Source organism: Artemia franciscana, chromosome 12, assembly GCF_032884065.1.
Source record: "Artemia franciscana chromosome 12, ASM3288406v1, whole genome shotgun sequence".
Lineage (NCBI taxonomy): Eukaryota > Metazoa > Arthropoda > Branchiopoda > Anostraca > Artemiidae > Artemia > Artemia franciscana.
Window position 1 is genome coordinate 28,517,316 of NC_088874.1, and position 17,208 is coordinate 28,534,523.

The 17,208-nt window shown below is 33.2% G+C and overlaps 1 protein-coding gene across 1 annotated transcript in view; it reads right to left on the reverse strand.

The window, feature by feature from the left end:
* Positions 1-6,505: 6,505 nt before the first annotated feature.
* Positions 6,506-17,208, reverse strand: part of LOC136033952 (GDP-mannose 4,6 dehydratase-like) — a 54,019-nt gene continuing 43,316 nt past the window's right edge. The window contains exons 5-7 of the mRNA XM_065714976.1: positions 16,485-16,700; positions 9,542-9,610; positions 6,506-7,545 (exon numbers count right to left, since the gene is read on the reverse strand). Of these exons, the coding sequence (XP_065571048.1) occupies positions 7,483-7,545; positions 9,542-9,610; positions 16,485-16,700 (348 nt within the window). The 3' untranslated portion in view covers positions 6,506-7,482. The remainder of the gene's footprint in view (positions 7,546-9,541; positions 9,611-16,484; positions 16,701-17,208) is intronic.

Here is a 17,208-nt window from a genome sequence, read left to right on the forward strand (position 1 = left end):
GCACTCTATTAGATAGGTAAGCCGCATGAACAGTTGAATGTTTAGTTCTGAAACAGAACTGTGACTCACTTAATATTCCGAGCTTGTCCAAATATTAACACAGCCGACCATGTACTAATTTCTCGTATATCTTCGAGAATAGTTGTAACAAGCTAATAGGCCGCCAGTTTGTCTTATCTTACTTATTGCCTGATTTAAACAGTCGTAGGACCTTCGCTTTTTTAACTGAGTCAGGGAGTGCCTTTATGCCTTTGGATTGAAAGTAAGGCTGAAATTTTTTCAGTAGAAATTGTAATTCATGAGGATAAAAAGATGGTAGTTTGTTTGGTTCATAAACCACCTAGTAGGCCTGCTCCCTCGGTTGAGTTCCTTGATTTATTTGATGATTATTTATGTAAACTTCTGTCTGAAAAAAAAATTATTGTCTAATAATGGGCGATTTTAAACTAGATTTATTATGTTTGAAAAGTTATAATATTGATTTTTTTACTTGATATTATCGCAAGGTTACTTTCCTATGAATCGTCTTCCATCTAAAATAACTGAACATTCTGCTATTCTTGTTGATACCGTATTTCTTCCTTCAAATTTATTACCTCATTCTTAATGTGATATCAGGATCTTTCTGGGATCTAATCATCTTCCTGTTACATGTACGTTAAAGCGACGGAGTCTGAATCATGAAAGGAGGAGGCGTAAACCTATAAGAGTTCTTCGGCCGGTAAATTTACGTAAGTTCTGCGAACAAATAAGCGTACTGTTGTGGGAGAAAGTGTATGAAGAATTGGACCCGTGGCATGCCCTCAACAATTTTCTTGGAATAATTACTCCAATATTTGAGTCTACTTGCCCCTTGAAGCCTACTAGGAAAAAGAACGAGATATCCCCCGAAAACCCTGGATTGATGACGAAGTTGTTGAAGCTATAAATGCTCGGAACGCATGCTTCTTCAAAAGTTAAAATGATGTGAAGAAAGTAAAAATGAATACATTCGTCAACGAAATTTAGTGAATAAATTAAAACGTTCTAAAAAAAAGAAATATTACATTGAAAAATTTAATGAACACAAAGGTGATATGTGGGGTACTTGGCAGATCATTAATAGAATGATTAAAGGCACAAGTAAACATGATGACGTCATAAATGGTATCACTATTAAGGGAGTTACAGTCACTGATAAGTAGCAGATTGCTGATGAATTTCGTAAATTTTTCTCTGTGGAAGTAAAATCAAGGAAGACACTTCCCACGGAGACCCAGTGAAAAGTGACACGCTCTTCGAAGATAATCGAGGAAAACATAACTTTCAGTTTGAGAAAGCGTCAATTGAAGAGTTAGCAAAAATTGGGAAGAATTTGAAGTCAAATACCGCTGGTATTGACGGTTTGAACCTGAAAGCATTCAAATTAGTTTCAGCGTATCTACCATGTCTTCTTTACCTTGTTAACCTGTCACCGGTCATCGGTAGGAAATTTGGAAATTTGAAGTCTCTGAATATCAATCCCTCCATTCATCCTTTCTGATTCACTTAGCAAGATTTCTTCTATTTAAAATGTTTTCAATAAAATGCATCAGCGGAAAACCTAAGAGAAAAGGGCTATCACTGCCTTATAGGTTTTTTTCTAAGGAATTAGAACAGTTTATATTGTTTTATTTCTTAGTAATTAATATTGCCGTTATCAAGAAAAATCGGTAGGGTGAGTTAGAAAATAAAGGTTTAGGTGTGAATGAAATTTTAGACTGTAAAATTGCTTAAGATAGTGTTGAAAAATGCCCTGGACCTAAGTGAATCAGAAAGGATGAATGGAGAGATTGATATTCAGAGACTTCAAATTTCCCGTTTATAGATTCACTGAAAGCATTTCACGTGTTACCACGGTAAAAAGCAATCCGATGCCGTACTTACGATTTCACGTATCTCTCAACATTTTGGCAACTCAAAAATAACCAAGCTACTTAACTTTCAAGCAAAAATTTTTTCCCCGTTGGCAGCATCATTTTAAAATCAGCTCGGTTCCCCCATAAAATATTATAACACCAAGTCAGTAAAATGTACACGACTTCAGTGTAAGTGATAAAGCACAACATTAAAAACTTAATAAATAGAATTAAGTTACCCAAAGCCCTTAAAATACTGTTTCTCTCCAGTAGCTTCAGCATACGTAAATACATATATATTGCAAATAATACCAATTAACAAGCTGCTAGTGACCTCTACCTTACCGAGGGGCCTTGCTTACCATGAATCTGTGAAAATGGCACGTAAAGCCTCCTGTCTACGTTGACCAAATTATGTATGGTCTATGCTGTTATTATGAAATCAAAGAGTTACATTAAACCCCAAAATGAGAAGAATTTACACCGTATAGGAGGGACTGCCCTTCTTCATCCTAACCTCGCCCTCATGGTCGTAAAAGTTTGAAGGATGCTCATTCGATCGGAAATTGAGAGTTCTAGTCCTTTTTTTATAAGTTGAAAGTGATTGGAGATAAACCAGCCTCTGTCCTTCAACTTTTTTTGATATCCGGTACTTTTGTTACCTTTTAGGACATTTGTTCGACGTTTTGAAGTACCTGTGTCGTGCTTTATCTGTGGCTGCTCAATTTTGCTTACGGGGGAATTTTTCATGGTGAGCTTTTTCGAGGAGAATTTTCTGGAGGGGGGGGGGGGCTCTTCGGAGGAGGGGATTTTCGCCGGGGGAACTTTCCGGTGAAAACTATGGCTCCCTTAGAATATATCCCGTATCCAGGACGGAATTAGGGTGGAGGGCGACAGGGATATAATTTTAATTACAATTCGTAGAAAAAGAATTTGATACAAAATCCAATAGTATATACATATTTCTTTTCCATCTGATTTTTGTGACACTAAAATACCAGCAAAACTTGTTATAATTTTTTTTTCAATCAGACCCGTATAGAAGAATTTATTTCAAAGGGGTGCATAATTAAAATCACTGCGGTATAATTTTTTTTTGTTTTTCTGCTGCGCAATCAGTGCACTGTAAGGACTAATATGGAGATGCTATAGCACTTGAATTTCAGGGGTCGCCTAGCAGTTTTGTTAATAATAAAGCAAAAGAATTAATTGTACAAACAGATAAATAGGATACAGCCAAGGTGATACAGTGAATCTATTAGACTAGGAATTTCCAGGATTTTCTTCCCTGAAGTCTGGACTTTCAGGTAAGTACAGATTTTTAAAATGTTTCTATTTTACGCGCTTTTTTCATCTATTCAGCATATTTTTCTGTCATAAAAAAATAATAAAATGAAAAAGGGATACAGCCTAGGTGATAGAGCTGGATCCACTAGACAGGGGCTTTTCTTCTATGAGGTTAAGAGTTTCAAGTAAGCGTTCATTTAAAATATTTACGTATTTTTTGCACCTATTCAGCACATGTTTCAGTCTTAAAAAGAAAATGTAAAGAAGATTTCAAAATTCAAATTAGGTAAATGGATGAATGAATTTCTACGTTGAACCATTAAAACCGTAGGACTACAGAAAAATAACGCATCAACAACCTTCACAGGGAAGATGAATTTTAAACAATGGTTCTTTCACACTACACCGTAGAGCCTAGCACATCAGCGTGACTTAAAACTTTGCGCTACGTTATGCAATCCTACAGAGCAAGTTTTGTCCGTAACGTTGCCGATACTATGTAAATTCTACATCTACTTAGAAATTTATGCTCCACTTGAAAAGCCTGTTACACTATTGAAAAATGAAAGGGGTTGCCTCCTCCTCAACGCCTCGCTCAGTACGCTAAAGTTTTTACTGTTTTAAAAAGTAGAGTTGTGAGAAAGAGTCAAACTTTAGCGTAAAGAGCAAGGCGTTGAGGAGGGGACAACCCCTTTCATATACAGAATAATTTCTGTTCGTATTGAGTTTTAAAGTCGCTCCTTACTTGCAGTTAAAAAAAACTTGCTTTTTTTTACCTTTTATTTGAAAAAGGAATGACATATGGAAAAATCCATGGAGAATATATAATTTGTGCTATATATTTGCACAATAGGGGAGGGAGGTTAAGTAAAGTGAAGGGTTGTTAGGAATGACACAAGTAACTATTACTTCATAGTTTTGAAAGTTTCCTTCTGAGGAGGGGTGATTGTAAATCAGAAAGAACATGTACGTTTAAAAAATTTGAAACGAAAATCTCTAAAATATAAAACTGGATTTGATCGCTTTGGCCTTGGAACGACTCATATAACAGAGCTAGTGTTATAGCAAAATTGCAATAACGTTTAATCAATATTGCATATTTGAAGCTCTTATCTCAGATACAAGTGTTTGTTGAAAACAATGTCTTTTTCAGGCGAATACGTCTGTTCAAAAAAACGTTATAGGAAAAATACCGGGACAATGATAAGGTTTGTTTGATCTTCTTAAAGAAGAAAAACAAAAAAAAACTTATCCTAAAACTGATACACTGAACCTCACTCACCGACACGCTACGAAAAGACAAAAAAAAAAAACAACGAATAAGGAAAAAGTAAGCCGAGGTTCAGATTGGTACAATTGCCGACAGTTGACGAAAAAAATTTGAATAAGTAATAACAAAACAGTAAACAAAGACCAAGATACTAGTTGCCGTGGAGCAAGATAAACCAAACACGATGTGAACAAGAACTTCTGAAAAAATTGGTTGTGAGAGGAGATAGCAAATAGCCTTTTTTTAGGGGGAGGAGGCAAAGGTTTGAAAAGAAATTTTTGCCTTTCAATCTGAAAAGCTTCTTATTTTTTTCAAACATTAATATTCTTAGCATATTTTTATTGTCTTTATAATGTTGGTAGGTGGGCCCTGATGCTTACCCATTAGGCATTTTTGATCATGGGATGCCTAACACAAACTATTTTAGAAGTTCAGAATGATCTCAATAATTAAAAGTTACTAAAGTAAGACACCAGAGTGTCCTCTCAAAAAGATGAAACTCTATTCAACTTTTCCCGAAGAAATAAGGGGGATATTGAGCATAAGGACACGAATTATCAAAGAGATATAATAGCATGCTAAAAGTAAACGGTTGGTGTCTTCTCAAACTGAGAAAATACTGTGACTTCTGTTATTATTTTAGATTTGTCTAATATCTTTCAAAGAAGCAGGGGGAAGGAGATATTCAGCAAAAAGTTAACAGGAGGAGTGAATATGTTTAAAAATCAAATATTGTTTTTTAAAACGAAAAGCATGGGAATATGTTTAAAAATCAAATATTGTTTCTTAAAATGAAAAGTACCTTATCTTTCCTCATTTTTCGTCTTCTCTTTTTTGCTGACAGCAGCAGAACAAAGACATTTTCCTGCTAGGCAGGAAAACTGGATATTTTGAAGACTAAAAATGAAAGCATGGAGCGTTCATGACCTATTTCATAACTATTCAAGGACTTTTTACGCCTTGAGTATCTCACGCTTTTTATTTTTCATCTTCAAATTTTCAATTTTTGCTGGCAATAGGAAAAACGAAATTATTTTTCCTACTACCCGGAGAGATTGGTAATGTTTAACACAAAAATTAAACCACGGGGTGTTCACAAACCTTTTTATAACCATTAACGAATTTTTCATGTCACGTTTGCCTCAGGCATTTACTTTTTCTATTCTGAACTTTAAATTTTTGCAAGCAGCACTAAAAACGAAAAAGATCATTTTTCCTGCTAATCGGGAAAATCGGGCATGCCTAAGACAAAAAATGAAAGCATGGGGCGTTCATAACTTGTTGCAAAACTGTTCAAAGACTTTCCTTGATATAACCACCTCTGACTTTCCATCATCTTTAACAATGTCAATTTTACAGAGAAGAATTTCTTTTTACTTTTCCGTACACTTGGAGATGAAAACGATGAATTTTATTTTCATGTTTAATTTTTTTAAGCCTTTAGTAAACCTTATAATCAATCTTTACATTTTCATGCATCATGTTAGTGATTGTTAGTACATGATAACAACGATTCTCACTTCTTACATTCCATGCCCAAGACCACGCCTACCTCTCCTCCAAAACAACTCATAGCCATAAAGTTACCGGTAGCTATTTGACCATTTAATACAATTATAACTGGTATTTAAGCTCCTTACGTAAAATCCTAAACAGACAAAGTTGAATAAAAGGGCTGAAAACACTTTTTTAAATAGAAAGTTTATTGTTAACAGTGGTTCCGTAGCTAAATATCACTGAAAAAAACTAAAAAAAAACCAAACAAATAGAAAGTGCTATCAGAAGCCTATTATAAGATAGAGCAGCCATAAGAGCGAAAATTTGCCAAAGGCACTAATTTTCCCCCCAAAATGCGCCAAAGGTATAACTGTTCAAGTAACGTACCTAAAAAATACATCGATTTGAACAACTCAATTCACAGCCACAACCAAATAGTGCCCAAATAAAGCATCCGGCAACGCTGCAAACGCATAAGACAGTGAAACAGACGGAATGCATAATGAATATACAGACTAGTGTAGACAAGACAAATAAATCTTTTATAAATAGACAAAATGAAAATATAGAAAAATGTTAGTAAATAGACTTTTAATCATAAAAGCAAAAAATAATTTAAATAATTCCACACTATTTTGGCTTTACATCTCGAAACCTTTACCACTGAAAAAAAATGAAGCATAAAGGGAAAACTAGACTAAACAGCCAAAACATAAAAGAAGATAACATGAAACAAAAAATGCAATATCAAACGGAAAAAGGGAAAAAACGTCTTAAAAACTGAGTTCAGTAAACTCATTTAAATAAAACAACCCGTCACAATAGCTTCAAACCTTTCCTCGACATGGATAGCAGAAGAAATTGGGGGATTAAAGAAGAAATCGCATAAAGGAAGATTAAGAAGGAAAGGTAAGTCAGGAGGAGGTGAATTCAAATGCTCAAACATATTGTAGACATTAATCTTCCTTTCAATAAAGCATAATCTAAACTTTAGTGCAAAGAGCGTACGGAATACTATACAACTGTCCCTTCCATATATAGGGATAATTCACTCTCGTTTTATTTGCTTCAATTTTCCTTGATCTGCGACTATAAGAGAAATGCCATCATGAACAAATAAGAGTTCAATTACCTACTTTAATGTATTACGTTAAAAAATCATAGAATTTATAAAGATTACGGAAGGAGAAAGCAAGGCACATCCAAAAAAAATAACTCCCCTTCTCAGATGTCCTCTTTCCCTGCTGAAATATTCATCTAATAGATGATTTGCCCCTCCCGCTCTAATATACATCCTGATAAGACCATTCTTTTAACTGATGACTGACTTTTTATCTATTTTTTTTTTAGTTTTTTCTTCAAAAGACTGAGCAAACACACCTAAAAATCCAAATGATAAAAACAAAAAATAAATCCCAATAAAAAACAAACAAACAATACATGTTCAAAACCTTAAGGGAAGTGCATCTTACGCAAAAATAAAATGTAAAACTAGGTAGCCGTTAGCCTTAATAAATTTTAAGCCAATAGATTACTAATTGGCTTCATCAATTAAGCTAATGGATTTTGCTTCATTAATTGTAAATCTGCTTCCATCATCTCTGATACCAATTCCTAAAAAAATAAATTAAAACAAGTTCAGCTTTAATAAACTCTAATTCGTAACTACATCAACAAGAATATAGACAACCTCCATCGCCACCTTCTCCAAGTAACTTAAGGCAACCCCATTTTAATATGCAAAACTTTGACAATCCAGAACCAATCTTACTGCTACGGCCATCTCCCTCTCAAGATATATTGTGACATTCAGAACCAATCTTACTGCTACGGCCATCTCCCTCTCAAGATATATTGTGACATTCAGAACCAATCTTACTGCTACGGCCATCTCCCTCTCAAGATATATTGTGACATTCAGAACCAATCTTACTGCTACGGCCATCTCCCTTATCAAATATGGATAAAGAAAAATAGTGCCACCAAAAGGGTCAGCTACTGCGCCACCTTCTTCACCAACTATTAGTCCGTCACCTTTACCACTACTATTGTTATATAAAAATCAAGTAGGATATTCCTTCTTAAATATTTGTAGATAACAGTTTTTGAAAAGAAAAAATGCAGTCCCCAGTTTGAAATAAAACTGGATGGTATTTGTGTTGAATATTAAACATTGGTTTATTGCATTAAAAGCCCTGTTATAAAACCTATTATAAAACAATATGGACGAAAAACCTGGCTAGATTTCTTATGTTTAAGCATTACTTTTGTCAGAAAAGTATGTAGGAATTCATCTCGAGGAGGGGGAAGAGACACAAATTCAAGAAAATGTAGGGAAGGACGATAGTTTTTTCCGACCTTTTTTGTGAAGACACAAAAAAAACTTTTTTTGAAAATCTAGAGAGGGGGGCATTTTTCTTGATTCTTAAAAATATGAAATTATCAATAGAGGCTGTTTCAAATTCTAGTCGTGAAAAAATTTGCCTCCCTATCAAATTGGCCCCCCTGGGAGAAGGGAGGATTCAACAAATCAGCCACAAGGCAAATTTACACCAAATATACTATGTTACGAGGACATCATAACAATCGAGAGAGAGGGGGGGGGGGGTATTTTTCTTGATTCTTAAAAATACGAAATTATCCATAGAGGCATGTTTCAAAATCTAGTCGTGGAATTTAATCTATTTATTTTGAATTTACATTCTAATTTATTTTCATTGAAATATGGGTGTTCTGGATTTTTAAACCAAAATACGGGATCAAAAACTTTATAGTAAAAAACCAGTGTTGCGAAAATATGTTTTTAAATTTGTTTTACTGAGTTTTTTTTTGTTAACCAAAATAGTGAATCAAAAATTATATAGTTATATTTCCAGTAAAAAAAAAAAAAAAAAAAAAAAAAAAAAAAAAAACAACTAATTTTTGGTAAAAAAAAAGAATCCATCAAAGGGAAACGAAACATAAAAGGATAGGTATTTAGGGAAACCTGTTTTACACAAGCACATTTATTAAAAGCTGCAAAAACAAATCTAAACAAACGGGCCAATATCAAATATAAATCTAAACAAATGTGGAAAAAAAAAATCCAAATTCGAGTAGCGTCAGAAAGAGACTCGAGAGAAAAAGGAACTCTAATCCGAGCAAGAAATATGCATAGTAGAAGTAAAGAGAGAAAAAAAGAAAATATAGGGAAGAGAGGAAAAGAGCAATGACATATTGTTATGTCACAATATGAAGATATTGTGACATAACAAAAACAAATAAGAATTAAAAGGTAAATTATTTACAAATTAAAATGTAACAGAAATATAAATACCTAAATGAAATATATTTTTTAAATAAAAATACTTCCTTAAATGATTTTTAAAGAATGATAAAGATGGGACCATATAGAATACATAAGAAACTGAAGCAAAAATTTAAATAAAACGGACTTTATGTAGATTTATTCAAATTTTGACTCTTCCAATATTTTTTTTTTTTTTTATTTTTTTTTTATTTGATTATTGTTTTGTTTTTCGTATGCAATTCAATCAGCTACTCCTATTTTTTGAGGCTCGTCTTGACACATAATTTCCTCTTTCGTATTTACGTTAGAATCTCAACTTACCCCAAAAGTCACTTTGGGTTTCCAGTTCAATTGTTCCCTTGCTTTTGTAGAGTCACCAAGAAGTAAGTCCTGAAAAAGGGGACTTTTTAAGGACTAAGTATTAGGCATTGCTTAAATACCACACACTTCAGCATTTGAGATGTGAATTTTCAGACATCTCAACACCAGGCTTTACAGGCTTAGGGTACATTGTCACTTTTTCAATATGTCCCAACATATACGTGACAGTCAGGCAGAATTTGCACTTGCAAAGGGCCATGGACTTAAAAGCACAACCAACAATAAGAAAAATGTACCTTGCCAAAAAATTACCTGAGAATGCCAAAAATTAAAATACTGAAATATCAATTAACGGGCATAGTTGAATAATAAATAGAAACTTCAAACAAGTAATTATTTCTTTTGAAAAAACAGAAAAGAAAAAAAAATGATCGAGAAGCGACATGAAAAATTAGACATGAAAACTTTTCACGATTCTGTCTTTAATTCACGAAACTTCCCCAAATTACATGGATTCCACTAAATCATCCAATCACTACATTTTCGCCCAAAACTTTTTCGCCAATTATGCTCAATTATGACATTACTTGACGATGTCATACAGGAGGCTTCTTTGTCGAAGATAAAAGTAAACCCTAACAAATCCTCAGTTATGACAGTTAATTTTCTTAAAATCACCCCCTAATTTCGCAAACCCCATTCCTCCCAAAATCTCTGTTACATGCATTGCACTACTTGAGGTGACAATAACTAATGAGTTGAAGTGGGATGCCCGTGTTCAAAACATCCTCAAACAAGTTTCCTCTTCAGTTTCCCTTCCAAAACTTTTGATGAAGTTTTCTTGCCCTCCTAAGGACCTTCTCCAACTTTAGCCTAATGTTCTTTCATTCGGCCGATATTCGAGTTTGCATGTCCAGTGTGGCATTTCGGTCTTTCTTCAGAGCATATCTATATGATTGAAAATGTCCAAAAACGAGCACTTAGAATTATAAATAATGAAGGGAACGTTCCATATCATTATCTAACAGATAAGTTCAAGCTCACCACTTCGGCCGAGAGAAGGAACCTCCTGTGCCTTCATTTGGTACCAAGACCCTATCTGTTCCCCAATTGCGTTCCATTATCTGCGAGCCCTACCATACCACCCGCAATAGACCGTCCCGTATAAAATCCCAAAATGTCCCCAAACTGACTCCATTCCCACTAAACATGAAAGATATCGTTAGGGTTTTGTTGAGCTGTACAATAGCCAGGAAAACTATATGTATTTATGTTTTATTTGTGACTTTGTAATTTTTAAATAAAATTCTATTTTATACATAAATTTGATAGAATAAAACAAACAAGTTCCGAATGAGAGCTCTGGGAACTTTGGTTCAAACCTACCCGTCACAAAAATCTTGCAGGTGCACTAATCCTATTTACTCATAAGCGTGTCTACAAACAGGGAGAGGCGGGACCCCCCTTATTATTTTGGGCAGGTCCCCCTTCTCAGAAAAACTTTGTCTCGAAGCTTTACTTTCTCCCGAAGAGAGGGAATTCTTGAGTTAAATATAGCCATAAACCATGGCTTTGAGCTGTGTTAGCCCCAGGGGGATTTGTGCCACTATGACGGAAGTGCCACTGCGTCCCATGCTCTGGCACAGTGCTCCAGGCGGCTTTAAGTCAATTGCTGTTACATAGCGATCAAAACATGAGCAACAGCTTACAAGATCGACCAGGCGGTTTAGTTCCTCAATAATTATTTAGTTTCTCTCTCCGATGAGCATCGTTTTGATTTCATCCATTCCCTTAATTTTATTTCTTCCTTAGTATTAATCCAGATTCAGTGTTGTAATACAAATCTAATCTCCCATATTTTGGATTTAATGTTTTGTTATTTAGTTATTACTATTTACTACTTAATTGAGTTGAACAATTAATCTGGTTATTTATTTTTACTATTTTACTTTAATAATTGCTGTATTTCATTCTTCGGTAATTATTACTTGGTTTATTTGCTTAATTCAATTATTTTATTTACTATTTATTTAATTACTTTTTGTACTAATTTGTAGATTATTACAAAATTTATGCATGACAATAACACACTATTGTTTTGTTTTTTCTCGTTGGTATACGAGCTCTGCTCCCCGCCAACAGAAAAATTCATACAATTCTGTAATTTATTGCTATTATAATAAAGAACCTTGAACCTTGAAAAACTTACAGTAGGATAAACACATCAATTTAAGAGGAGGGTACTATCTTTACTTCTATCAAAAATAAGCATAACAAAAATATAAGTTAACAAAGATGTTTAATTTATTGAGCTTCAGGTGTTTAAGTAACTTTATATGACGTTTTGACTTATTATTTTTCGGCTATATTATTCTTCAAATATCACACTTTAAATCCCTTTTCCTCACCTTTTTCTATCATTGCAGGATCCCCTAAAAATAGCAAGAAGCAATAAAAAATAATATATAAGGATAAAAAAAAGAACATGGTAAAAAATAAGCATAAAGAATAAAAACAATAAGAACAAAAACCATAACAAAATATAAAAAATAATATGCAATAAAAATAATTCATTCATTTAAACCGTAAAATCAAAAGAAGTGCATACTAGAGAAGTAAATCAAAGAAAAGGGTAAAACAATAAAACAGTAAAAGGGTAAAGAAAAGGGTGAACACAAAAGGTCAAATGGTGTTTCAAAAAGGACACCGGGTTTGAATCTATTATAAATACGGCATTGATTTTACAGTCCCTACCGGCGGGGCTGATCTCCGTTTCTTGGCCCTTCAGCCAGGAAGTGCATGGGGGGTTGGGGCCAGCCATCCTGTGCTTTCTCACACCCTTCCTGTTTACTTTCCCCAGATTTTTCCAGGTACCCATTTAGAGCTGGGTCGACTCTGGCTAAGCTTACAGAGTCGCACCACTGACCCCCGTCCCGAACCAAATAATTGGGTATAAAGGTAAAGGTAACGAATACGGCATTAGACTTTACAGTCCCTACCGACGGTGCTGAACTCCGTTTCTTGGCCCTTCAGCCACGAATTGCAATGGGGGGTTGGGGGCCAACAATCTTGTGCTTTCGCGCACCCTTCTTGTTTACCTTCCCTAGATTTCTCCAGGTACCCATTTAGAGCTGGGTCGACTCTGGCTGAGCTTACATAGTCACACCATTGACCCCCGTTCCAAACTAAATAATTCGGTATGCTAGGATTCAAACCCTCGACCTCTCAGACAAAGGGTCCTGAATCCAGCGCAGCAATCCAGCGCATCAATCCACTCAGCTAGGAGTTAAATCTATTATAAATCGAATTTATTATATATTTACATTATATTCACGAGTTACACTACAAATATTAACCTAGAAAAACAAAACACCGGTATCAAAATATATTCCTAATGATCAGTGATAATAAAACATGCAAAAACAATGTCACCAACAACAACAAATAAAAATAACTGTTTTTTTTTCAAAATTCAGCGCTCTTTTTTTGATGAAACGATGTAAAAATACCATGAGTTTTTACATTACGATCAAAGGCGTAGTATTCACGTCAAATACGTCCAAGTATTTTCTAAACTTATTCTCTGATTTTGTAAAAAATAACACAATTTTTTAACAAAACAACTAAATACTAAAGAATAGCCAGACATAGGGTAGGAAAATGCGATGACATAGTGCCCTTCTTGACCAAGAGAAGCAATTTTTGAAACAAAGGATTATTTCTTATCTGCTGCGTATCCGGGCATACATTAAAGGTTTTCAATTTAAAAAAAAAATTCGAAAATTTAACAAGTACTAACATAGAAAACATGAAGATTTTTTCTAATATGATCAATGGTGATGAACAAAACTACAATAATATAAAAATAATATTTTAGCCTAAATATTAACAGCTAAATTACTGTAGGTCTGGTTGAAACAGATCAAAAGCAAATCAACGATTTTACCAGACGATTATAAAATCTAATCAAAAATCTTATCAAATTTAATCTTTATGACAATCTACCATCTAACTGCTAAAAATCAATTTTTTTTAGATCCAAGTATTTCAGATTTTAAATTGTTTAAATGAGAATAAAATAAGCAAATCAAACATTTACACATTTTTTTACACATTTACACATTTTTAAGCAGTGGGAGACTCTCACACTCCCTTATATACTCTCGGAATACATTCCAAATTGTCGGATCTATGTGGCCCGACAATGTAATAACATAACTAAGTGAAGTGAATTAAAAACAACAAAATATGTCACCACAAACGGATATCTGAAATTCATTCCAATCAATAGTTTCCATAGAAACCATTGACACCCTCAAACATTCCACGGACACCCTCAAACGTCTGGTGGATACATTTTGAGGAAAAGTAAAACCTATGAACAGTGATTGATAGTCTTATTTATAGAATTGTTCTTTCAAACAGCTTGGTTATATTTATTCTAACTCGTTTTTTTTTCATGTGTAATGATTTTTTTTTAAATTATTTTCACCTATATTTTTGATTTGGTTGTAAAAGGATAATGTTATGTATTTGTATTTTCAAGTTGGTTGTAAGTGATTGGTGTTCTCGAATAAGATTTTTTTTTTTTCGAATCTGCTTCTAAGTACGACACCTCTTCCGCTTATTTTATACTTTTTTTATCTACTTTCTTTTATCTAGACTTTGATATTTTCTAAGGTTTCTATGAGTTTAACCTTTAAACTTTCAAGAGCAGGTTAGCGTCTAGAGACACAAGTAGTTGTAGCCCATATAAGAATCAGGAGGATTTTTGTGGAAGTGAAAACAAACGGAGCGAAGTTGTTTGTGTTCCACCTCAAAGTTAAAACCCAAAAAGGATGCAGGAAAATATGAAAAAAATTATTAAGCTGATACAAAGTTCTTTCGCCAAATTCAGCCTTAATTTAACCGTTAAATTCGTCATGTCTAATTCCTCAAATTTAACCTTAGAAAGCAAGTAAATGTTTTATCAGCTTTTTCTTCAGAGCAAGGGGGCCAATGGGGGGGGGGGGCAATTTCCATATAGATTTTGTTTTACCCCTGAATTTTGAAAATACGTTTTTTTTTGCATTATCACACAAAATTATCGAAAAAATTGCTATCCCTCTTGATTTAGAAAAAAAACATTTTGGGTATATTCATTCAACAAAATTTCAAAAATCCCTAACCCCCCCCCCATATATTTTCACGAATTGGTGTTCCTACTTAAGAGCATAACTAATAGTATCCTTATACCTTTGATATATATATACACCAAAGGACAGGTAGGTAAGTAGGTAGGTAGATTTTTATTTAAAACCTTCATATCACTTACGTATCAATTAGTCACAAAAAGGCCGTTCTGGCCTGTAATAGTGACTACATTCATGTTACTTTAATTATCAATAGTAATAACTCATTAAATACACACATAAAAAACATATTTGTAAAAAAAACAAAAAAAACACACACATATATATATATATATACATATATATATGTATATATATATATATATATATATATATATATATATATATATATATATATATATATATATATATATATATATATATATATATAGTATTTCAAACAATTACTCAGGCCTGAAAAATTCTGGATAGCCCACTCTCATTCAATACGCTTCATTTCACCATATTGATCCTTTATCACTCAAAAAATGGATTTTCAACAGGCACTTAAGCAGTGGGAGACTCTCAGACTCCCTTATATACTCTCGGAATACATTCCAAATTGTCGGATCTATGTGGCCCGACAATGTAATAACATAACTAAGTGAAGTGAATTAAAAACAACAAAATATGTCACCACAAACGGATATCTGAAATTCATTCCAATCAAGAGTTTCCATAGAAACCATTGACACCCTCAAACATTCCACTGACACCCTCAAACGTCTGGTGGATACATTTTGAGGAAAAGTAAAACCTATGAACAGTGATTGATAGTCTTATTTATAGAATTATTCTTTCAAACAGCTTGGTTATATTTATTTTAACTCGTTTTTTTTTATGTGTAATGATTTTTTTTTTAAATTATTTTCACCTATATTTTTGATTTGGTTGTAAAAGGATAATGTTATGTATTTGTATTTTCAAGTTGGTTGTAAGTGATTGGTGTCATCTTTCTTTCTTTTATCTGTTTTTTTTGCCGGATCCTTGGAGTCCCGTATCGATTGATAACATATGATTACTCTATCTGTTTTTTATTGTTAGAATTATTTTTATTTTTCCTTCCCTGCTTTTAGGGCCATTAACCTCACTGGAGGGGATATCAATTTTCGAGTTTTTGTTGTTGTGCATAGAAAGTTAATAAACGAAGTTGAGCAGCGATTTGTAACATCTGAAAGTTGCCAGGTATCTTACCGATACCTCCATAGCTTTTTCTCGTAGTTCACGTAACAGTTCTACGTGATTTATCGCAGTTACTGATTTATCGCAGTTCCCCCTTTCTCACGGAACAATAAAGATCTCTTCCGGAACTGATATTGAGAAATTCCACTTAAGATCTCCATAGCGCCCCTATTGATTTTATACCCGATTTCCTTTTCGCGCTCAATAATTTATTGTAACTATCAGTTTTGTAAGTGGCAAAAGACCTCTGATTGGTTGAAACTGATCGCATGGCATCATTTTCAACTCATCAAAAGGATTTTCCACTGATCTACGAAAAATAATTGCAATAAGCTCTATTGAAGCGGGGCTTATCTAGTGATCACTAGGTGTTCATACCAAATCCAGTAAAAACACTTTAAATTATATTTATCAATAAATATAAATAGAAAATCAAAAGATAACATGGGTAAGTTCATTCTGCAAAATGAGGCTGAATAAAGTAGATAGGAATTTCTGCACAAACATGTTGTTTTATATGTCAGGGAGACCCTCTCTACATACATTTATATAGGGACGATTTATGCCAAAATTAAAAAATACAGACTAACCACTTCAGTAGGTCGATAATATTTAGAGTTGACCGTAACCCTAATGACTCCGGAGTTCTTCTCCTTTCCAACTTCGTTAACTCCATCTCCTTCCCAAATTATGGATTTGCCAATGTGATTAAAGGCTAATTCTACAAATTCGCGAACGCTGTGCGTTTCTCCTGTTGCAATCACAAAATCTTCAGGAGTATCCTGTTGCAGCATTATCCACATAGCCTTAAAAAAAGACAATTATCTTTAAACATGAAATTTATTTAAAAACTGAAAATATTAAAATTAAGTGTATTTCACTGAGTCCAACAAATTTCGTTTGAGAAGACCAACAAGCCAACAAGAAATTTGGTAGAAAATTAAGAACATTAAATACAAATATATGTGAAAACTGGAATAAATTTCGTCCAAGAAATTTATCACGGCTCCAGTAGTAGCGGTAATCTAATGAAGTGAATATATATATATATATATATATATATATATATATATATATATATATATATATATATATATATATATATATATATATATATACATATATATACATATATATATATATATATATATATATATATATATATATATATATATATATATATATATACATATATATATAAATATATATATATATATATATATATATATATATATATATATATATATATATATATATATATATATATATATATATATATATATTTAGGACTAAGGTAGTTCATTTTGGTTGAGA